This window comes from Ischnura elegans, chromosome X (assembly GCF_921293095.1).
Source record: "Ischnura elegans chromosome X, ioIscEleg1.1, whole genome shotgun sequence".
NCBI lineage: Eukaryota > Metazoa > Arthropoda > Insecta > Odonata > Coenagrionidae > Ischnura > Ischnura elegans.
Window position 1 is genome coordinate 110,902,919 of NC_060259.1, and position 24,314 is coordinate 110,927,232.

Here is a 24,314-nt window from a genome sequence, read left to right on the forward strand (position 1 = left end):
TACAGAGCTATATCATACGAGATGAAATCATTTCTTAAGGATTTGAAAATATGGCGTGTCGTTCAATCCAAGGGAAACTTTTTCTTTATACTTGTACGAAAAATAATCTGAAAGACATGCATTTTTTGTATATTTCTTTACTCTGTCTCCATGGAATCTATATCGAATAATGGACGCCTGAGTAGATAACTACGAGGGAAACCATGGATATCTCAAATCACTCATGAAAAACTTACTGCACTCTAAAATTTTGAAAGCATTCAAGCTCAAACATTATAATAATACCTAGCTAGGCTTCCAGTGGACCAATTGAGCTTATATCTTGTAAAAACATCTATAGTTTTTCACCATTTGTCATCACGAATGATAGAAGTTAAATATAATTTTTGAGCACCTATAAATATTTTGCGATAAAAAAATTATGGATTAACATCACAGGAAAAGCGGTGATTACAATAACTGAATTGAAAAATGTGAATAATTGTTAGAATTCCATTTTTAGGACAGCCTCTAAAATAGTTTTAATTCTACTGACACCAAATAAGCCTACATGAAACATACGAACTAATACATACACTAAGTCCATGTTAACTACATGCGTTGCCATTGATTTGCAGAAATATCATAAGACGTTGCCTCAACTTGAAGGCATCTTACATGGTTTATTGGGACTATACCAGTCGGCAGAAAGGCAATCATCACTTCATCACTTTTGCATATCATTCTGCATTCCCAATTCTCAATTCCTTACCCACAAAGCCATGATGTCACCAATATAGGCACAAGTGCTCGAGGTAATTTATGGTCTAAATATTAGACATGGAACTCTTGAAACTCATTGCAATTGATAACAGGTAGCATTATCTTTGGTGTCTTCCCTCATTTAATCGAAATGTGGTTAGCAGGAAATGGAACTAAATGGTTCAAAGGCATTACTTCGGTCAATCATTACCTGCAAAATTTCGAAAAGAGAATCGCATGAGCCAGAAATGAGAGATCAAAGACGGAAAATGTATCAGTGCACAACATACGACGAAAATTACCTCAATCGAAAGGGATCTCCCTGACTCATGTGGATTTCATGGTGACAGGTGGCAGGAATGGATGAGTTTAGGTGATGAAAGGGTTATGGAGGCTAAATGCACGCCATGAGAAAAAAACTCGAGTATGAAGAGCATATGGGCGACCATCGGGTGGTCGAACAGCGCCTCATCCCAAAGACTCCACAAAGTTAACATCATCATCAGGTTCAATGGCGACAAAGCGCCTCTTTACGAAGAAAGATAACAGCTTTTGTAAGTATCTGGTTACATCATATCATTCAGTAAGTTTCTCAGAACTTAATGAAGAGTATGAGTGGAAAAGGAGGATGCAAAGAGGAAAATCAAAGGGGCAGCTACATGATCAAAAAATAGATTTAAAAGTTTAAATTTGTTATAAGCAATATTAAATTGTTTATATTTCATAACACATATTCATAAAATATTTTTTAATTCAAGAATTCAAAAATGGATATTGCATGCTTTTAAATTTTCCTTCTTTCCGGAGATACAGTAAGACGTACTATAGTTTTCACAATTATGTAGGAACCCAAGAGTCCCACTCAACTGAGGGGGCCGGGTCGGTGAAAACTTGTGAGATTGGCGCTTAAAGCGACCTGCATCCCGCACTCGTATGCCACCAAGAGCCAACGAGGACGGAGGTGGATGCGACCTAGCTACCAAACCTGGAGTCAAACTCCAGGAGCAGAAGCCCAATCAGAATCAAGATTAGCGGATGGTCCACGCTCACGTTGGGCTGGTGAGTGTGGACTAACCAGCCCAACGTGAGCGTGGGCGTGAGTTACCTCAGTACATACCTGTACCATCCGCTAATCTCAATTCTGATTGGGCTTCTGCTCCTGAAGTTTGACTCCAGGTTCGGTAGCTAGGTCGCACCCACCTCCGTCCTCGTTGGCTCTTGGTGGCATACGAGTGCGGGATGCAGGTCGCTTTATGTGCCAACCTCTCAAGTTTTCACCGACCCGGCCCCCTCAGTTAAGTGGGACTCCTGGGTGTCTACATACTTTTGAAAACGATTGTACAATGCGAAGAGGGCTTCGTTAAATCCCAATTTTACAAAATTTCAATATCCTGTAAACCGTTGGGTATATTACAAAAACTACAATGGGCCTTTGAAATCTAGTCAAATGAAGACGATTTGTCAAATTTGATCGAAGTCGATGGCCCAATAGGAAAACACCCTCCTGGTCGAGTTACAGTGGAATTACTCATGTTTACATTTTTGCGGTCTGGAATAGAAGAAGATTACGTGACATAGTTTTCCTCCAAGACTGTAAAAACATAAAACTTTGAATTCTGTTTGAAAAAGCTCGTTTTTTATTGCGCAGCTCTTTAAAATTTCTCGCGGAGTTCATTAATATGCTTCAGTCAGTCCGGGAACAGTCGAACAAAGTTTTTGAAATTTTTTCTCAGCCTGAACTGATGTGCTTCATGAAGTTCTGAAAACATTTCATTTTCAAACTTATATGGCCCGTTTATTTCCAACCTCCAGTCAACTCGAGAGTTGGTGAAGCAATAGTGAATTGGAGAGAATGCCTCATGCCTCAGTGGTTTCGAACTTCAAACTGCGATGAAATAGTTCTCGGCTAACTAGAGATACCAGTACTTCAGGAATAAGAGAAAATCCCAAAACTTTTCCAAAAAAGTAACCTCCAAAAGTACAAGTATTTTAAAGTCCAACGGTGATTTACAAGATATAAGACATCAAAATACGAAGGAAATAAGCCCGAAGCAGTGAAAACGACCAGATATTGAGGGCTGAAGTGCCAGTGGGGTTATTTGACGGGAGGAAAAACTCGCAGGCTGAAAGAGTTGAGGAAAGGAGCTTGGGAGAAAATCAAGTCATCAATCAATATGTTGTTCTCAATCACAATTATGCGAATAATTTCCTTCATTTATCTAAAAAGTCTTGTAAATATGTTTTCATGGGGTTAACACAATTCATGGCCCAGTTTTTTCACTTTAAATGTTACTGTACTCGTTCAATAGCAAAGTGTAAATGCACAAATGAGGTCAGAAAAATTATTGAAAACTTTCTATACGTAGCCTAGCAGCCTAGTCCTTCAAAATTGGCATAAGAATGTTCTATTCTAAGCTGTCCTAAATCACATTTCACAACAACAAAAATAATAACAAAGTAGTAATTTCAACTGAGGAAAGATTTTATTCCTCAATTGAAATTCCTCTTTCCAGCTATTCCTACTGAAATTGGTCAATTTGGACTTTTGAGCTATACTATACCTACTACGCTCAGAAGTAAACACAAACACGGATAATTTGTAGCCAACCATGCTTAAACGACTCTAAAATGCCATAAAAAAGAAAACAAATGACGTATAGATCCAAAACAAATAAAAGCTTTCCACATAAAAATTAATAATTAGAGACTAAAAAAGTAATTAATAGGTAAGAGAGAATGCATATACCTAACCCATGACAGAGGGCAACTGATTCATCAAAGGAGATTCATGGAGATGAAAATAACTTTAATATATATAGTGCTAGCGTGGGTGATATCAAAGCAAGCATATTGACATGGCATAAGGGTAAAAAAGCAACTATACAAAATGGAATAAAAGATTGAGCAAGTAAGTCTCAGCACCTGCGTGTACCTTTGAAATTCCAGACTAGAATGGAGAGGACAGAAGAATCGTATCTCAGGCTCACTGACTTTGCTCAATTCAATCTGATCAAAACATAGTTAGAAAGCATTTCGGGAAACGAGCAGACTAGCTATAAAATATTGGATGCTGAATCTGATTAAGTGTCGGCAGAATACTTTCTCCTCACTTGTCCCGTGACGACGTCAAGAGACGGCGAGGGCGAAGGGGCACAGCGAGCGGCTAGTGAGGGAGAGCCCTGAAAGGAGATGAGGTGACATGACAAGGCACTTCCAACAGAAGAGGTGGTGGTGGACATAGATTCATGGACCTGAGAGAGGCGAGTTAGTTTTGATCAGAGAGAACATGCTCGCATATGGTTCAGCTCAAAGGATAAGATATGCTTTTTTCATTTCACACCACAACACAACACACTCTTGATACGTGATTTTACCTGGAAAATGGAGTAAATTGAACTATTTTAAGTGGCACATAAAGTTTTGCAAAGTGAGTGGCATAACAAATGCTTGAAATGGTAATAGTACATGTCATCTTCAATCAGGTGACCACGATATTGAAGCATTAGGCTGAAATTAAGGGTACGGGAAATCATGAGCTCTTGTCAGGTGTGAATAAATGGATAGTGACACGGAATTTTTTCTCAATCTGCGTGGGAAATCCCTCTCTATCTAGAAGACCAGTCATTTTAATATATCCAGAATTACTTGACACCAGAATATTTTCTCATCATAGGAAAGAATGTCATAATTAATTGCCATACTTGTATTATACACGCTTTTAAAATTAATCGTGAACGTACTTAGGATAATTTTTAAAATATCCCTGACAAATATACCGAAATTACAGGAGAAGAAAATCAAACAAAAAAAGCTATCACGAGGGAATTTATTTTAAATAGATGAGCAACTTATTCGTTGGATTAATGCCGACGACACCATGGTACTTACTCTGGAAGACTACTGGGGAAGCCGGATCCAACGACGTGGGCGCCGCATAGCGCTCCCAAATCGAAAAAACTGGCCAAAAGTCATTTTTTCGAAGCTAAGGGGTAAGGAGTTTTAGAATGTTGTATTCGGATTCTACAGGATATGGTCTACAAGGTGAAATTTTCGTTGATGAGAGCGGCTACAGGGACCTGTCAAACATGGAGCATTCAGCGTAAAAATGACAGCTGCGTAAAACCGGACGACTTCGAAGATGTTCAGTTTCGTGGGGGAAAAACTTTTCGCAATATATATTTTGCCAAAAAACATTTTCACCTATAAATATAAACATTACCGTATAAGAGTAAATTTTTCAAATAAAATGTACAATACCGTTTAGGCATCACTTTCCGTCGCAGTGTCTTTTACATGAATACAAAGGTGATAGTATATGCAGCGTAGCAGAGAAGAAAATTTTTGCTACTGTTTGCTACCCTGACCTCAGCATTGATTTAACTACAATGATGCAATGCGCTGATGCGGGCGGAGGCCGGGCTGGCGCGTGGTAGCGCTCCAGAAAATCCAATATTTATGGGCATTATTCAATTCAATGGAAAATCTCATTAAAATTATCGTAGCCAATGATGTGCCCGGTAATTTGAATCCCCTCCGAGAAAAGAGCTCTTTGCAATCATAGCATTAGATTTGGCGTCTAACTTGAGTGCATAGGAATTATGGAATATCGTTTACGACACTTAAATACTTGTATTTATGCCTTCATTGAAAATTGTGAAAGAAAGGACCCAGTTTAAAAGTGCTTCCAAATCCCTTGGCCCTTTATTATAGTATAGGCCCGAGTACTTTATTATAATTAGTTATTATAATATCTACATAATTAATGCAGTACAATAATAATTATCATATTCTTACAATATAAACTCCAAATACCATTAAATTAGTATGAAATACAATAAAGCATATGGAAAATTTGAAAATGTTCTCTTGGTTCATTCGCCATTAATTCAAAGATTCAAAGTTAAAACATTTTCCAAAAATAAACAGTGGAATTCATTAAATCTATGCTTTTAAATTTCTAATTCAGTTTTACAAGATGCATCATTTGTATCTACTATCGCGGAAAAAATCTCAAATTGCATTGGCTGTCTTGAGTTTTTAATTCTTTAAACAATATGTGAAATAGCAATAAAAGTATTTCAAATGCATAGAAAATAGTTAAAAATTCAGAATTAGCGGATCAAAAATTATGGATATAATTGTTTATATGAAATATATACGTAAAAAAACAGCGTAATTAATATTGGCCAGCTTTTTTCGATTTGGGACCACTGTGCGCCGCTCTTTGACGCTGCACATGCGATCTACAGATAGTTCTCCGATTTGAAAAATTGTATGCCCTAAAGATTTAAGGCTCAATATTAGAATTACCAAAATCAATTTTGACTCTGAAATATCGTTAAGAAACAATCTCCTTCACATTGGGCAAGTCGCTCGTCTTTCCGAATGCGTCTCCCTTCAACGCATCCTCTTATTCATCGTTTGGGCTGAACACACTTCGACTTTCCGCATCAAAACCATGAGGTTTATGTTTCCAAAAATTAATGATTTCAATTAATTGTAAAGTATATAAGAAATTGTTATTAATTATTAATACATATTTTGGATGCTCCTCCATCTATTAGTATATCATTTAACTTTCTCATTCGCTGATAAAATAAAGAACACAATTAGTTTCATTTCTTAATAATTGGCAAAGATTAACTAAATCGAATTCGGTTTAATTAATGAGATCGAATTCGAAAAAACTGAAGGTTCCAAGGAATTTACAGAAAACGCTCAGACTAAGACGCGCAAACAACATCTGGCTTGTGTGGAAGGACCACTAAAACTAATGGACATATACCCAGATGACAAGACGTGATGTCACGAAAAGATATTTTCGCAACGGCATATGTCGCTGCAACTATCAGTAGAAGAGTGATGGCGGCCATTGTGAGGGCGGCCTCGCCGTGCTCAGCACGCTGAAGTGAAACTACTCAGAGCCGTTCTGGTCACGTGGTTATGGAGGGGAGAAAGGAAAGGAGGGAGAAGGAGGGATGAAAAGCTGTTTAAAGCACATTAGAGCTGTTTTTATTAGAGAAAATAGCATCATCCACGTGACGCAAGGGTATTCGAGAAATATATGTATGCAATGGATTGCAAATATTTCATGATATAGGATTTATAAATAAGTATCGGAGGTTAAACTGAGGTATTTCTTAGACACCACTACATCCTCTATTTTCGTAGTGTCAGAGGCATTGTAAGAAATACCTCAGTGCTCCACAGAAACACTAATGTTCCAACAAGCACATGGAGGGGAGATGCTAGAACAATATTACAACATATTTTCCACATTATGCGGTGGGATTGCACTATTTAATAATTAAATCCTGTAGGCAAACATTCTGGGTTCACGTATCCTGGTGAATGCAGTTCACTGGAACCTTGCTATTAATTTATACAGTCTAGGTATCAACATTTTTAAAACTACTTTTAAAATTCTATCGTAAAACTTATTTAGCAAAAATGGATCGCTGGAACAAAATCACTTAATCCAAAAAATTACTTTCAAGAATCTCTAAGAGCTAATAGATACTTCTTTGTCTTTCCAATATATAAGGGCTCCAAATCATTTCTGTAACATCTCTAAGTGAATTAGTAAACAAGAACGTTAAACATAACAAATAATCGCGTAAAAAAATGTGTCTTTACGAAAACGTGATCATTGTGTCATTATTGAACCGTGGAATTAATAACGAGAAACTGAGATATGATACACATAAGCCATCACATATGAAATTTACACCTGTAGGGTGACTTCATATGACAAGGAAATAAGCTTCAAGCATACATACGTGGGCAGATTTTGCCAGTATAGCCACGATGGTATAAAGTTGAATGATCCTAATGATGTTTCCGGGCCTTCCAGTATAGTTAACTTAACCTGGTCCATCTCAACAGTTGCCTTAAGAGTAGCTACAGCCTGGCCATGAGTCAGCCCAATCAAACTCGTATCACAAACACTGAGCAGAATATCTCCTTTCTGAAAAAAAGTATTTCAAACATTGACATTTTTTGCTGCTTATACTACACAGTAGTTCTAAAAATTATGCTATCATTAGAAATTGAGTAAACGAAAAGTGAGAATCCACCTCGTTGACCTAATTACATTGGAAACACCCTGGTGGAGGGGAAAATGAAATCAAGGATACAGCAATAACTTCCTTTTTCGATGACAAAGACACCGTTACAGCGTTGCGTGAGTGCAATGAATAGTGGAACTTGTACACAAAATTCAATGAAATGTATTGAGGAAATAGAGTGCATGCAGTATTTTGGTTCAACTTGTATGCTACAGTTCGGCACCATCCCACCATCAGACTACAACTCAATTACACAATAATAATTTGCAAATGGACTCCGCCTTATTTGGAACGCACTATATTATTTGAAAAGCCATTTATTTCGAAAATGGTGGAGCATATGCTCGCCTTATGGATAAAAACCAGTGAGCAATAAAAGTAAAAAACAATAAAAAGGGGTGAATCTTAAATAAAATTATTAAGTAAGAAATTAGAGTTAAGGAATATACTCAGAACTCTGCTTATAGATCGTGTCAAATTGTTCTATGTCCTCGAAACAGACTGAAAACCACCTTTTGTTCATTTTTTAGGGAAAATGTTGCTCAATGATACGCTATTAGGAAATAAAATCTCAAAATATCGAAAATGAAAAAAATAGGCTGATAATTCAATATTATCGTCTGCTGACGCTGTAATACGGGGGCCAATTCAACAATTTTACCGTATGACTCGAACTGGAAACCAATTTTTTATACACGAGGGTTGAACAAATACTCACCAAGATCTCTTGCGTCCTGCCGACACATCCTTGCGGGTGAATGTTGGCGATATAAATTGGGATATTGCCTTCGCTGCTCCCCATGCCACCGCCAATCCTCATGCCCAGACTCTCGTTCACACCCTGTATTGCGGAAATCAGAAGGAAATGCAATGCTCAATCACGGCCAGTTCATGATTGATGAATTTATAATGCCGCTTACTCCATTATTTGACAAAACATAGGAGACCATGGGAGGGAAAAAGTCAAAAATATTTATCAAAAACGGCTTGAATCGGTAGAGAGGCATAGGACTTAGCATTGGCTTCAAAGCTAAACTCCTCGAGAGAAATAGAAGGTTTCCGTTTATGGATACTCGCTGCAAAAATTAGCAATGCCGTATATATTTAATTAGCAATAAAGAATGCTTCGTATTTACATGTGCAGGTGAAGCCGAGGAATGATAAAAACCATTGCTCGTTACTTGAAATTCTGCAAGAATACACTGTAGAAAATGAAGAGGCAATGAATTTGTTTCTTACTTTTTATAAATAAAATAATGAATGATTTTGTGTACATTGTGCACCAACAAATATTATAACATCTTTGAACGCAGTAAGATTTTGATTCAGATATTCCCACGCATTTTAAGCGGCATTTAATTTTTAATCCGATCTTTGGGTTATCTCTACAAATTATTTTATTTTTCGTAATAAAAAAGGAACCAAATCAGTTTTATTTTCTAATAACAGAACAGCCATGTGATGCAACAGTGAAATCCACACGATGACTGAGTCTCTCTAATTTTATGCCTCAAAAATATCAGTCAACATTTATTTAAAAATATCTCACCTTTTTTATTATCACAGTCCTTTGTTTTAGGTTTGAGTCTTCAAGTTTAATTACACCATCAGCGTCAAATAATATATCGTTGTTGTTTGTCGGTACATTTTTCAACGCTAAAAGATTATGGTTCTTCGAATATTCATATGAAAGCGCTGAATGAGATGGCGTCAGTTTAGGATGAGAAGTCTTCTTAGCATCACCACTGCCACTATATTTTAGTCCTTCGCTGTATTTTTTAAAGGTCTCCTCTTTACTAAAAAAAGTATCACCAGATTTATTTTTAGATTTCACATCAAAAATATCTTCTGTATCCAATCGTTTTCTTGAAACCACCAAAGTCACACTCCTTCCTTCCTGAAAGATGAATGGCGTAGATTCAATTTTTCATTGTGATGGAATACTTAAGGATTAGAAATAAGAAGTAAATAGGTGCATAATTTGTATATAAAATGATTTTCTTCTAAACTTGAAGCATTGATAAATACCATTTACCAATTTCCATGAGACGGAAATGTAAAATTGGTGAAAATAGTCTACATTAATAAAAATATCCTAAATGAAAATATAATTGGATGCTAAATATGTAAACTATGTCTCTGCTTCACATTATTTTATCCAAAATGGGATACATAGTTGTTTGTGCATCGAATGATTTTTTCAATGAATGGATTAATGAAGAATGTTGACGCTATGATTCACCTAGATTTTTAATTACAGCCGGCAGTAACGTCACCTTAGGGTAATTGAGGAGCAATGCCTATAAACTCATGGTAAAAATTAACAGACGAGAACATCGAAAGACGTAAACATTTCAAAAGACCAGAACCCACGTTATTCAGCTTGCCAGATCAGAGTGCGCGACAGCGTTAGGATATTTTCTCGTGCTCAGCCACCTGTTGAGATTAAAGTCAACCCGTTATCCTTTCTCAGAGGTATACTAGAGAAAAATTTGACTTCAGGCATGGACGCACAGAAGTGTGTCGATAACAGCCGCAGAGAAATCAAGAATTTTCGCATTCAATATGTGATGCTACAGAAAATTGACAACGGCCATACTGATCGGATGAGTGAGCAATGAGTACGTCTTCAGATATAGGGAGACAAGAGGCATTATTGTCACAGTAATTTATTTTAGTTTTGAGTCTTTAAGTCTAATTACACCATCAGCATCGAATAATATATCGTTGCTGTTTGTCGATGCATTTTTCAACGCTAGAAATCTGAGAGACAATCTATCAAACCTAAGGAAAAGACGGGAGTCCCTATTGCCCACACCATAGGTAAGATGTACTCATGAAGACTCTGTATTCATGGGCACATCTTATGAAAATAGCGAACATTTGTCGGAGAAGCGAACGGGAAGAATGGCACAGGAAGGCTTCGGATAATATATTAGGAACAGGTAATAGTGAAGTTAATGAGAAGTGCGTGTGAAAAAATGGCTGGTAGTATAAATGAGTTCGGCTGCATCAAACCTATCTGAGAGTGATTGACTAACTATGATGACAAATGAACTAATAAACCCTGTGAAGTATGGAAAGCAAAATCTATTGGCAATTCTAAGTTGGCAATTTCAACAGTCAAACTAGCCAAACGTCTCGTAGCCAATGCCCCAGTCTTGGGCGTCTGGTTGGTTTTTAGTACAGTGGATTTATATTTATTAATAAACTTTATAGTTTTTCAAAATTAATATGAGTAAAAAAATAACTTGAAGCTCAGCATCAAAATTTGAAGTTTCCGTTATGCTTTGCTGCATAAAAAAGACGCTCGAAAAACGACTCTTGGCAAGGTTTATGCCGATTAAAATTGACACAGACTGATAATTTATGCGATATTCTTAATTATGTTTGATCAACTACAATAATTTTAGACATGAAATGATTTTCCAGCGAAATAGTGCTCGTCTCGCGAGCCATCTCTTGGATAGAAATGCGATTGATGGAAAATTCTATCAAGGAGTTCATCGGGAGAGAATGCAAATGGTGGGGGGCATAGGGGTGGGAGGAGGAGTGAAGAATATGGGGTGAAATATTGGGGCAATTGCTGGAGGCAGGTGCGGGGACTTAAAGTGGAACCGATTGTGGCCACGAGGATTAAGGGGATTTGCTGCTCTCACACCTGACATTCTCGTAGTTCGACTGCGAGCCGGAATACGGGGTTATTTTGTTTTCGCTGGGAAAGGTTTTACACTAATTTGGCTGAAATTCTTCATCATATTTCTCTGCTTAAGTTCTTTGCACTATAAATTGAGCTTTTGCATCAGCTGTCGTAGGGCCTGTTCTCAGGTACAGTCAAATATTACTAATGCTCCGTTAGTGCAAATCAAAGATTATCTGCGGCTGTATTTAACATGGGATAACTCTCAGAGAAATATTGAAATCGATTGATTATATTAGCTTTTAAAAATCCAAAATTAAATAAAATTGTTTCAATGAATGCATTTTGATTTGAGAAACCTAAAATTAAGAGAGAATAAGACGTTGTAGCAGCAAATGGGAAGTGTTGTTACTTTATAAAGACGTTTCGGGTAAAATATACAGAGCGGATGATGAAGCTTTCAAAGAAAAGTGCGATACCGCAACATTGGCTGATAGTAGGAATGTGTCATCTAGGATATGTGTCTGGATTTTCCCTTTCTTAGTCCCTTCCCTAAACCCCTACCCGAGCTCCGGAGCAAAATAGTCTTGGATTTGTATACCCGGTCTCAGGATTGTATCCCCACACAATCCTTGATACACCTTGAAATCACATCATAAAGACGCTACTAGTTTAAAAGTATGAAAATATCAGAATACTGAAGAATATTGCCACACTGACGTGACCCAGGGGATGAAGGGTATCGGTATTGGCAAGTGTCGCTATGAATCCTACTTCATGACTCATATGCTCATTTGCAGACTCCAGCGCCAGACGTTGAGCAAAGCATACAGCATGCATCATCCTCGACGCAAAGGACAAGAAGAGCTGCTCTGTGCCGCATGAAAGCCAGGGTGGATCACCATTAACAAAACAGCGCACATGTACCATCGGATTTTAGCAATAAAGCAAACGTCACGATTATTGTTGGTGTGTAAGTGATGAATACTTGTGCTAAAAAATGTAGGGAACTTCTTCATCTAAAATCTCAGGGCAAAATAGTAAATCACAAAAACTCAGATGATTATAATGAAAAAGGGCACAACTGGTCGCACTGAAAATCGTAGACGTGGAGGAGTTAACGAGGAGTTTCTCAAAAGTTACCTTTAGGTTTTCTTTAGGTTAGGAAAAGCGCTGTTCTCTCGAATCTTTTACTTATTTACAAGTGCAGTCATTAATATCACCAGTCTACCAGTATTGATTACCACATCTTTCAATATTTGATTAAAATAGTTATGAAGTCAGACTTGATCTTATTCTCCGATTGAGTAGAAACATTTCCAAAAAGTAAATATCAGTCGCGAAAGTGGAGCAATCGATCTTCTCTTCAAATGTCCCTCTCAAACAAAAGGGAGGAGCACTTTCCCCTCGAATATTTTTCCAACATTCTTTGCTCTTTCAAGGAAGATACGGAGGAGGCTGTAAATGTGGGAAATTCCATAATTACATGAGTATAGTTGGGGATGCGTCTGTTCAACTTTTATAAATGCGAGTTGCACATGCACGAGAACTCCATACATGCTAGATACTTGGAAAATTTTTACATAAAACAGCGCCTAAACATCTATTATTTCATCTGACTTCAAGTAAGTGAAAGAGTTAAAAACGAGATTTATTGACGTACATGAACAAAAACGCAGTCCATAGTTTGCTCTGTGATTTCCAGCGATTAGTAATTATGTTTAAATGAAGCACATTCGCAAATGGTGAAAACTTAAGGAAAGGGACATTTTACTAAAAATGTAGTCCACACTCTAGGCATAGAGAAGATAGAAAATACCACGATGTTATCTGAATTATATAAAATATATTTATATTAAATTGAAAATATGCTTTTGAAATATTTCGTCGACAGTTCGGGTTTATTTTCATTACACATGTGCATGCATCATCAAAATTCATGCGGCACAACCAAATTTTAATCTAGCTAAAATAAATTTTGAATTATAAATGTTTATAATTATGATAAAACTTTATGGCATACCTGGATTCTTTGAGTCGCAAGTTGAGCGCTGATATCACATGAATCTTGTCCATTTATTGAGAGAACTCGGTCATACGGTTGCACGAGAGGAAGAAGCTTTGGGTCCGTCACTTCAGCAATGAATAAGGCAGGTTCGTCTAACAACGAGTCACATATTCTAATACCCGTGGCTCCTCCAGAGTTTCCATCTACCTGAACTGTGTGTATTTCTGCAAGAATGATTCGTTTGAAATAGACGTAAGAAATATGGTTAAGCAAAGGCTTATTGGCTAAACTACGGTTACGCTGAACACACAAGCTTTAGGGAGAGTGACACAGGGGCATGAAAAGCATGCAATTTCACCATGCAAGGTCATGAGTTGCACGCAAAGATGCATTGACCTACATGCACGAAGGAAAGTGAAATTTTCCGATAGGGATAGCTTCAACATCTCTATTTTGGGCTGCAAACTCAAAATACGTATTCAATAATATGGTGAAATTCTCTAGATAAAAAAAATTGTAAAAAATGAGACGTTAAAATTCTTGGCTTTCACTTTTACGGCCAACTTTGAATGAGGATTAAGGTTTTCCAAAAAGTTACATTTTTTTGGGTTCTCATTTTTCCAATGTACTAACATTAGGGCCTCCGACTCAATTTCTTTTTCAAAATCGCATAATATAATGCCATAATATAATAATGCCGCCGAAGCTTGACAGTTTAAAATTTTGTGACATTCAAGTGGTTTTTAGAAAAAAGACACGTTCAGAAGTAGTCTTAAAACTGCGCAATTACCAATAATGAATGAATAAAGCACATTATGGATCTGCATTTTATTAGCAAAATTAAAGCTAATTTTATGAATATTATGGTCTGTGAGAATGATCAACAAATTAAGAGTGTAGGCAAGTCGTGTAGCACCCAAAAGGCTAGTGTCATCACTTCACATTTTGTCCTTTGGATGCAGGGTACACAACAAATCAAATATTATTTCAGCGATCAAATTTTAGCATGGCTTTTGATAGAGAAATGAGTGCCAAAAACTCCTCGCTCTGTATAATACTTCAAAGGCTGCAATTTTCATTGGAAAGTTTCTTGACGGTGATTTTCCGTAATTTCAGCGTTCTTTGAGATCATATGGTGTATAGGAAGGAAAGGCTGTGCCATATCTAACACGACTGAAGATACTATCGGGTTCCGAGTGAAGGCCAGCTACTCGCCTATCCTACAGTCTTTCGACTGAATTGAATTGTTAGTCGAGTTCATACCTAGTACTTGTTAATTATCGCCAGATGTTAAGGATACCATATGCCTTATAGCCAGAGGAAATAGCCTACTCAGCTGTCGGAAAGAGTCAAGAAAAATTATAAAATATAGAGCAAAATGAAATTTATATATTATTTTACGTTTTATGGAACAAAACCTTTAATTGATCTCAGTTTTTCCTAATTCCTTCAAGGAAAATTCTCTCGACTGCATATATGCTATGTTTGTTGTAGCAGTATTTTAGGCTCTCTGTATGCAATTGTAACTCAAAATATGCCTTACGTTTATTTTGGCACGTAGATCCTTGCATGCCAAAAGAGACGAAAGAGACATGGCTTTTTGCGGAGTTGATCGTTCATAAATTTTAAGGCAGTGAGAAAGTTAAAATTTATTACCTAATGTCGTGTGTTTCGCCCTAACTTGTATTTGCATCAGAATAAACAATGTATTGGGGATTGCTTTACTCCCAAAGGATCATTGGATCATTTTAACGGTATAATGTTGGAAAAAATATCTAACATACCGCAAATTCGGGTTTCAGTGGACAAAGTGTGAGGTGATACCATACTCAGAAATTTAGGATAGTAATCGGGCTGGCTACAGTTAAAATTTGTTGACCATTCTCACACAGTTAAAAGCCACATAATTTTTTTTAAATAATTTAAAACTTAAAATTTCATCGTTATAATTCAGAAAAATATTGGAATCGTTGCTTCTCTTTAGGTTTTTGTTTGCAAATTCCCCCCAAATATTACAATATTCTAAACTTTAGGGCTCCCGCGGCATTTGCTAATTTTACCCGATTTCAAAAAAATGTATATCTTAGGTCCAAATGATCGCCCACTATTATTTAGAAAAGATTTTATCCCGAAAATGATTAATTTCAACGGCCTATCCAAAACTAGGAAATCATGCCTAATTGGTGACAATAATGGATTTCAAAGCTGCCACAGGTCATGAGAAGCATAAATAGGAGAGGCAAATTCTATCGATACACGGTTACATCTCTATTTAAGAATATCAAATATCGGGAAATAGGAGGTGGCAAGAAGGACAAATCCCCCGACGGAAAATGCTAAGTTACCTAAATAGGTGTATGTTGAAAGGCGACCATCCCACCCACAGTCAGAATTGAGTATGAAGAGACAGCTTCAGCATCTCGCAGGATTCCGTAGGCAGGGAGGTATATAGAGGCGACCGACAGCACAGGTCATTTGTACATTAGTGGAAGGAAGAGTGGAGGGAAACCCGGCGCCAGAAAGAGCGTGCTCTTTATTTAAGTCGCCCAGGGGATTACGACCTTGTGTCCCACCTGTTGGACGAAGAGCTGTCCTTGGGAATAGCTGTACTCTACAATGCATTCATGCAGGGATTGGGTCGTCCATGGAAAATCTCTGCCACCGCCGGGATTTGAGCCCGGGCCAAAAGGCACCACAGAAACCCAATATCCAAATCTCCTCTCTTAAAAAAGGAATTATTCTCCTGAAAAAGAGGAATTAAACTTGAATTCCTCTTTTTCAGGAGAATGCATGTGCCTGGAGATGTCTCGGCACACACTGAGAGAACACACTCCCTCCCCCTCCAGACTTGATCCTGCATCCGACCTAAGTATTGGGAATCATCGTGAGCCGTAAGCGCAACGACAGCGTGCCAATCGATATAGTTTTCCCTCTTTTCACGAATTCCTCAGGGTTTTCTCGCAAATGGCGGCCGCCCAATCGACACATCCGGCCTCTGACCCTCGAGCCTCTCGCAAAAAAATCGGATCGCATCCACAGCCTCATATCTGCAGAGTCAAAATTCATTGCATTCATTTTATGACCAGTCTATACATTTTAAGATTCCCCTCTCCTGTTTTGGAAGATGCAAATTTCCATTATTTTATTAAAAAAATTTACGCAGATTTCCTATATTTTTCATTGTCTTCGCACGCCTGTGAAAAATGTAAAATACAATGCATAAATAAACAATTGTACCGAAATTTTCACTCATAATCGATGCAATGAGATAAAGGATGAAGGAAACTGGAAATAATAATTAACGTAACAGAATGAAATAATACTGAATATGAAAAAAATCGTAGAACACCGGTATTGCTTTGGCTAGAAAAAAATAGAGCAAGCAAATTTTGGGTTAGAATCCGAAATTTGGCAATTGAGGGGTATCAAATGGCATATACTATGTACAAAAATTTTAAGAGAGGATGATTACCTTCGATGTACATTCCAGATGAGCGAGTATTATAGGCTTCCACTTTTTCCCTGTACACCCCTAATCGAAGGACAGGGGTAATTTTCCTAAGGGATTGGCAAGCCTGAAAAAAATTATCCCATTTGAATTGAGCAAATACATTTTATGTCATATTCATGTTGAACGGCAAGCTTTTTGTTTAACGATATAAGTAAAAATCTACTGAAATAATGTCCAGTTAAAAATATAGAAGAAGTTTTTAAAGTAAGCAATTATTCATACAGCCTCAAAACAGACAATGTTGGCGAAATGGCCAATGATAATTTTAAAAATATTTACGATCTCCTGTGCAAGGTAAGTCATTAAAAAGTTTCATAATACTTTAAATATGAATTATAAACTCCCACATAATCAATTTATCCCTAGAGATCCAAGAATAAAATATGTTCGATAGTACTATTTTTAACCGCAAGGCTTGGCAGCGTAAAACTTATCGCATTCTGAACTGAATTTCTTAGGTTTTTGCTGCGTATATTAAAAAAACATAGGTTTCCGGATCAATTACCAATAATACGATGAAAAGCGTGCATACGCATTAAACGTACGCTTACGTCGAAATAGGTAAGAGTTTTTGTGTTTTGATTTATATAAAATGTACTCTCTATTCTCGGCGATCGCGCGCATATATTCTATTCTTCTTAAAAATATCCTCAAAAATAAAAAAAGCAGCGAGCATTATCCGCTTGAATAACGCTCATTTATACATTGTCAGGTAAAGTATTTCATTCCATTACCTTTTCCAGAGCAGTTAAAAATAATAGAATGCATAAGCAACATAACGCTAGCTGAAAGTAGATTCTGCGGTGTGTGAATATTCTACATTAGCGGGATTTTTTTTCGATACGAACCTTCAAAATTGAGTGATATAACAAAGCAATGCACTCATATTTTCATTCTGGGTGTTCAGAATAAAAAACAAATGCTCTTTCCGGTGTGCATTACATAACGGTATGGAATAAATGCATATTAATTTTCCTAATTGAAAAAATTGAAATCAGGACTTAACTGAAGAAAGTGTAGGAGTGCAGCCGTGAAAGAAGTAGCAGCAACATAGGATTCCTTCAGAAAAATTATCAAGGTGACCATAACCTAGATATACCCAAGCATAGAGGGACAAAAGATGCAGCGAGATAATAAAGATACGTTTTTAATCAGTATTTAGGATTAAATTTTGATGCTGGTTTTCAGTGTTAATTGAAAAAGAAAAACTTGATTAGTTTGTTTATGGTTGACTATTAGTTTTTTCAGCATACTATGGTGAAAATGATCTTTAACCACTGGACGAAAGAAAAAATAATGTGTACAGGGCCAGACGCATAGGAGCCAGGACATACGATGTTAGATATTAACTTAATAATACCAATTAGATGATAGTAACTCCGGTACAGAATGTGCTCTGGGTGTACCTAGATGCTCCCAAAAAATTTGATGAAATTTTAAAACCAGAATTTCAGTGTTTTGTTACTTTTGGAAAATATTATTATTAATATTATTATTATTTTCTTTCACCATCTTGCTATCTTGCAAGGTGAACAGACACAGTGAACGGACCATGTTAAGTTCAACTATTTTTTATCCATTTATTCTATGGAAAGGAACCGTCGGACAAAATAGCGGGTGTCCAGGATGACGGATATTTTTATTTTTGGAAACATGGTTTCCAAGTTTAGTTATTTTTCATTGTTGTAGCACTTCATATGGTGTGATTCCTATTTTTGTCATTTTTATTGAGCATCCTCTGACCGCATTTTCCACCTGACTTAATTTCTGCAGCAAGTTCTGTGTAATTTGTTAATTTAGGAGGAGTGTGCTTTCTGGACATTATGGCCATCTGTGGCTGTTAGTTTTCCTTAACGTAGATTTGCATTTTTTCATACCGAGCTCCATCCTGACGACATTAGTAAATTTGTTGCTAAGTATCTTTTTGTATTTCAATTGGTGGGTTTCCGTATAATTTTAAATCATCCATAAGAAGTAGATTTTAGGCGTAGTTGTTTTTGTCCGGGCTGTTGTTATAAATATTAATATTATGATCAATGAGTAACGAACTAACGACTTTATGAGCACATTGATAGTGAGAGAGAGCCAGAAGGAAAACACAAACCTGGTAATGAGACGTATTTGTCATATCAGCACCATTTATCTCCACCAGCTGGTCCCCTGGTCTTAGCCTTCCATCTTGTCCAATAAGGCCTTCCGGATACACATCTTGTACAACTATGCACCGCTAAAAGAAATAAAAGACACTTATTACACAAGTACAATTACAAGGAGGTTTCAAAAATTAAAAATGTTCATACAACGCATTTAGCTACATTAATCATCGAATGAGGCAGTTAATTTTACTAAGCAATAAAAATGTTCACGATTTGTTACTATTTGCTATAAATTTTACTTGGAAAAAATATAAATTCACACAAATTATGAGAAGTTACAGTTAAAACATCATTCAAAACCTCAATGCACTCAGAATGTTTTGTCTTATGACCGGGAAGATGATTTAGGAAGCGCTATAAATGATGACTAAAAAAACCGTGATACCACAATTTTCCATCAAAATGTGACCAACGCATCCAAGTTGACGTTAGTGGACGCTACTTGAAGGTATCCTATTTAAAACATGCCGCGTTATTCTCCACAGTTAATAAAGTGCGACGTTTTTCGCCATTATATGCCTGCGTGACAGTAATATGTTTTTTATTTTACCACTATTCCAATACAATATCATAAAAATAAAATAACAGTTACTAATTAAATCACACATAAGTACTAGAAAATGTTATCCGAAATCTTTAGCTCTCGCATGAAATTCCATTATACCATTAAGTCATGAATAAAATCATGAATACTGGTAGTTTTCCAAAAAAATAAAGCTAATATTAAAACGGCATTGAGAAATCCTGATCATTGCAGGAATCTGCTCCGTTCATTGCTAATAGGCAAGCCAACGCGCCGCACGGATTAGACTCCTAAAATTATGAGCAAATTCTTTCAAATTATATGATTAAATGTACTTATTAATAGTTATAATATATTATCCAGGAAAAATAGAATGGATATCCGTGTATAATGGCAAAGATACCTGGACGTCTATAAGATGGATATTCCTGAAAAAATTGTTTGCAGTTACTGGGAATATATTTAGTATGGAGTTACTGGGAAATGATTTTAGATGAAAATGAGAGGATTTGGAATTAAAAATTGCTATGACTATATCCACCATCGGGTTTTTAGTGATTTATGTAATAGGAGGTAAATTGGGACAGCCTTCATGGCATATAATGCTTGCTGGTACATATAATTTATTAAGTCACTCTCTTTCATGTTTTTAAACGAAGTCTATTCAGACACAGGTCGAAAGAAGTAAATCTCGGAAATGGGCAATTTCATGCTTGTTAAATATAAAAAAATTAAAATGAACTCAATTTAAAATGGAAACTTTCCTCTTCATTAATGCCATAAAACGTTTCGGCCACAATATTTTCGCTCGTAAATTACAACACAAGTACGAGCCTTTTGAGAAAAATATGCTGAGCTGGAAACTATGGTGTGTCGCAAAGTCTACAATTTAAAGAAAGAATAACTTCTGTCAAGTGCAGAATTTGTAGGCACCCAACCCCTTCAATGCAAACATCAGGAGCGGAGCCACTCCGCACTTCTCGCATACGTTCTTTGTAAAATTTATGAGCCGAGAGAGCGAACGAACAATAGATGCATGCACGCGGGCCGTGGTAACGCCACCTCTCTGTAATTGGGAGGCAGGACTCGAGGGTGAAAAATCAGGTCATCACAAACATTGACGTCCAACCGAAATGAAATAATCCCCGAGGAAATAAGAAAACAGCGTCATCCAAGCTAATAGGAGAGATGCTTAGGAGAAAACCAGGCGCTCTGTGAGTTTCACTCATTATCCTACGCTTTCACGTGCAGCGATTAAAAAATTAATATTCTCCGACTTTTTTCACTTGACTTTGTCCTATTCTCAACCGAAAGGAAGGAAAAATGTTGAAATATTCATGCACATTTGCAGAGCGAGCACCCTTCAAGCCACATCAACACAGGTGAGCGCGACGACACGACACAAAGTCACATAGGCTCCGAAGGCCACTCGAGCGGGGAGGCAGGCGCGCAGAAGAGGAGGCTCTTTTAACACGCCCGATACGAGATATCCATTCACAAGGCTTGAGAACGATCCCGCTCATAAATATTTAGTCACTCGAAAAAAACCATGGAATAATCCAGTTTACAAAAACGCGATGAAACAATTGAAAAACAACGTAAGCAAAATCATAATGATCAATTCAACAAAAGTAAATGATAAAATTCGTTTTAAACAAAAGACCAGTCGAGAAAATTTCACATTTAACGGAAAACAGCCCGAAGAAAGAAAGACATATTCATTAAAGTCAATTGTTTCAACTATATTTGATTTCAAATGTCGTAGTTTGTTAAAATATTTACACATTTTCGATAGCTTTTGAACCAATTCCTGACAGTTCATCTTTTTTAAGGATAGAAAACTAATTACGATGGAATATTTGAATTAAACCAAGTATGACGTTGCCCTTAAATTTCTGCTGTAATTACACAACTTTTAACTGGACCTCTGTTCCCCGAGTTCTTTCATATTAAAAAAATCATGCCATTATTTCTTGAGGATTTGATGCTTTTGGCCCTGAAGAAGCAATGCTAAATAGCGAAACAACGAAAATTTTCATTTTAAAAAGACATTTTAAACCAAGGAAAAACAATAATATAAAATATGGGAGAGACAAGATAGCCGCCTCAATATAAAGTATCATCGGGTTTGGAATCATTCTCGTTTATTCAGAGAGAGAGAGAAAACGTCCAGAGACACCAAGTGAGTGAGGAATTTGGAGAGGAGATGGGGAAAATATTTGAAGAAGCTCACTCGCAAGGTTCATGAAACAAAGCAGTGGAAAACTTGAATGGAGCTTTCAGTGCTAAGTGAGTGGATTAAGACGAGGGAGGGAGGGACAAGGGAGGTGAAGGTGAGCAAGGCACCAAACGTGAGCATTTTGATACTTTGCGTTCACAACCTGTTGGGCGGGGCCGAGCGCAAACTTCTTTCACCCAACCCTCTGCAGAGTTCTCCCATAAATCCTGGCTACACCTATGAATACAAACCTAGCATTATCAGGCGTAATTGCATGGACGTTTGTCTTTGTGGCAAAATTAAATCAACCTAAACACTGGAAAAAATTGAAAAAAATGCAAACAAAACCAAATTGATCGATTCAACAAAAGTAAATGATACAATTTGTTTAAAACATAAGATCAATCGAGAAAATTTAACATTTAATGGAAAAACAGCCCGAAGAAAGAAAAAAATATTCATCAAAGTCAATTATTCAAACGATAATTGCTTTCAAATGTCATAGTTTGTTAAAAAATATCAGAAAGAATCGTGGAGCAATTTTTTACTGGTACTATCGATGTCACTCGATAGGTACCTGCGTAAAGATTGGCCGATAAAAATGTAGCGTGGATTTTACAGAATTCTTAAGTTATTTTAATATTTTCAGAACCCATGACCTTGAATTTATGATCAAAAATGCAAAAATCCTCATAAGGAGAGTCCTCATAGTCCACGCGTTTGACAGTAACGAACGAAGATGCTGAAACCATGAAAATGTTCATCGAACATTCAACTTTGACCGCTTGATATCAATGGAGAAGTATTTTTATCATTATTAAGGTGATAGGTGCGATAAAGGAAATGCTCTTCACTTTCATGAATGCTTCAAAATAGGTTCCGCCAATTAAACTTCATCGACTGAAGACTAAGAATAATAACTAATATAGCTTCCCACGCTTAAGTTATAGGCATAGAATTCGAAAATCCACATTGCATTTCATAGCGACGTATTTCTTCTCTATTACATCCTTTATAACCTACCCTATGCAACTTATTCGGGGCAGTCCCTTGCTCTTCTTCCCTTCCAACTGTCCTTCTGCGATCATTATCATCAGGCCATCCTGCCTCATAATGTATCCAAATAAGTCCTCTCTTTACAGTTTTTAGAAGTCTTCTCTTTTCACCCATTCTTCTGAGCACCTCCTAATTACTTACTCGATCCATCCATTTTATCTTCATCATAATTCGGTAGCACCATATTTCGAATGTTTTTAAAATTGACTTCTGTGCTGCTGTCAATGTGAAAGCCTCGCCTCCATAGAGAAACATGCTTCATATGGAGCATCTGATGTATCGTTTCCTTACTTTTTCTATTCTATCCTCAATAAGTAACCAAAGAGCCAACTTTCTTTTCTTGCGCACTTGCATTTCGCAAATCTGAATTGGTCCTCATTCAGGTATTCTTCTGCTCTTCGCTCAATTCTCCTGTAGATGATTCTCTTTGGCATATTCGACGTATGTTTCGTCAGGCAGATTGTCCTAAAATCTTCACATTTCTCTGCTCTTGTCTTTTTGGGATTGGGAATGATGTTGTTCTTCTCTTATTCACAAGATATATCCCCTATTGAGTACTTATCGCAGATGGTTTTGTACAGTTGCGTTAAAGTATTCTCCCCTGCATTTTTGATAAGCTCTGCTGGAATATTATTTATTTCTGGAGCCTTATTCTTTTGTAGGTCTCGTATTGCAGCGTCAAAATACGATCTTAACATGCTGGCTCCCATTCCATCCTTTTCTACATAACTCTCCGATTATGAGTTTGCTTCCGTGGTATAAGTCCTCCAGGTATTCTTTCCATCTTTCGGCTTTGTCTTCGTTTTCCATTAAAATATTTTCATAATTGTCTCTTATGGAATTACATCTTGTACCCGGTTCCTTGAAATAGTTCCTCGCTATTCTATTGGCCGTTTCCCGTTTCCCTTGTACGGGGTTATTTCGCACATCCTCGAATAGGGTCATCACCCACGCTTCTCCAGCTTTCCTCGATTTGCGACTAATCTCGTCTCTTATTCTCCTATACTAAGCCGGTATTCCATCAATTTTCTCATCCTTGTACTTTCTCTGTTCTATAAAGATGTCTAGTAATTCTTTTGGGCTTTTCTTTGCTATATTTTTACCCTAAAACTTCTCAAGCGGGCTACTTAAGCCCATTTTGGTATTTTCAAGCGACTGTCCACTGATTTTCAGTCTGATCTAATCCTATCTTTCCCTCCACTACTTCTTAAAATGATTACTGATTCTTTGGCTCCTTTACTGCCTATTATTTCCAAGAGTTCTTCACCGATTTTCCAAAAATATCTTGCATTTCAGATGGCATTTCATCATGACTAGATTATGATCACTGTCGATATCTTCCCCCTAGTAGCTTTTGCAGTCCTTTATCTGGTTCCAAAACCTCTGCTCCACTA

The 24,314-nt window shown here is 36.9% G+C and overlaps 1 protein-coding gene across 2 annotated transcripts in view; it reads right to left on the reverse strand.

The window, feature by feature from the left end:
* LOC124170827 (ligand of Numb protein X 2-like) overlaps nucleotides 1-24,314 on the reverse strand; it is a 101,831-nt gene that overhangs the window by 12,388 nt on the left and 65,129 nt on the right. Inside the window, exons 3-8 of one of the 2 annotated variants that reach the window (XM_046549809.1) lie at nucleotides 19,072-19,194; nucleotides 16,929-17,031; nucleotides 13,472-13,680; nucleotides 9,358-9,705; nucleotides 8,527-8,649; nucleotides 7,521-7,708 (exon numbers count right to left, since the gene is read on the reverse strand). In XM_046549809.1, coding sequence (XP_046405765.1) covers nucleotides 7,521-7,708; nucleotides 8,527-8,649; nucleotides 9,358-9,705; nucleotides 13,472-13,680; nucleotides 16,929-17,031; nucleotides 19,072-19,194 — 1,094 coding nt within the window. The remainder of the gene's footprint in view (nucleotides 1-7,520; nucleotides 7,709-8,526; nucleotides 8,650-9,357; nucleotides 9,706-13,471; nucleotides 13,681-16,928; nucleotides 17,032-19,071; nucleotides 19,195-24,314) is intronic. The other variant, XM_046549810.1, reaches the window with a different exon arrangement.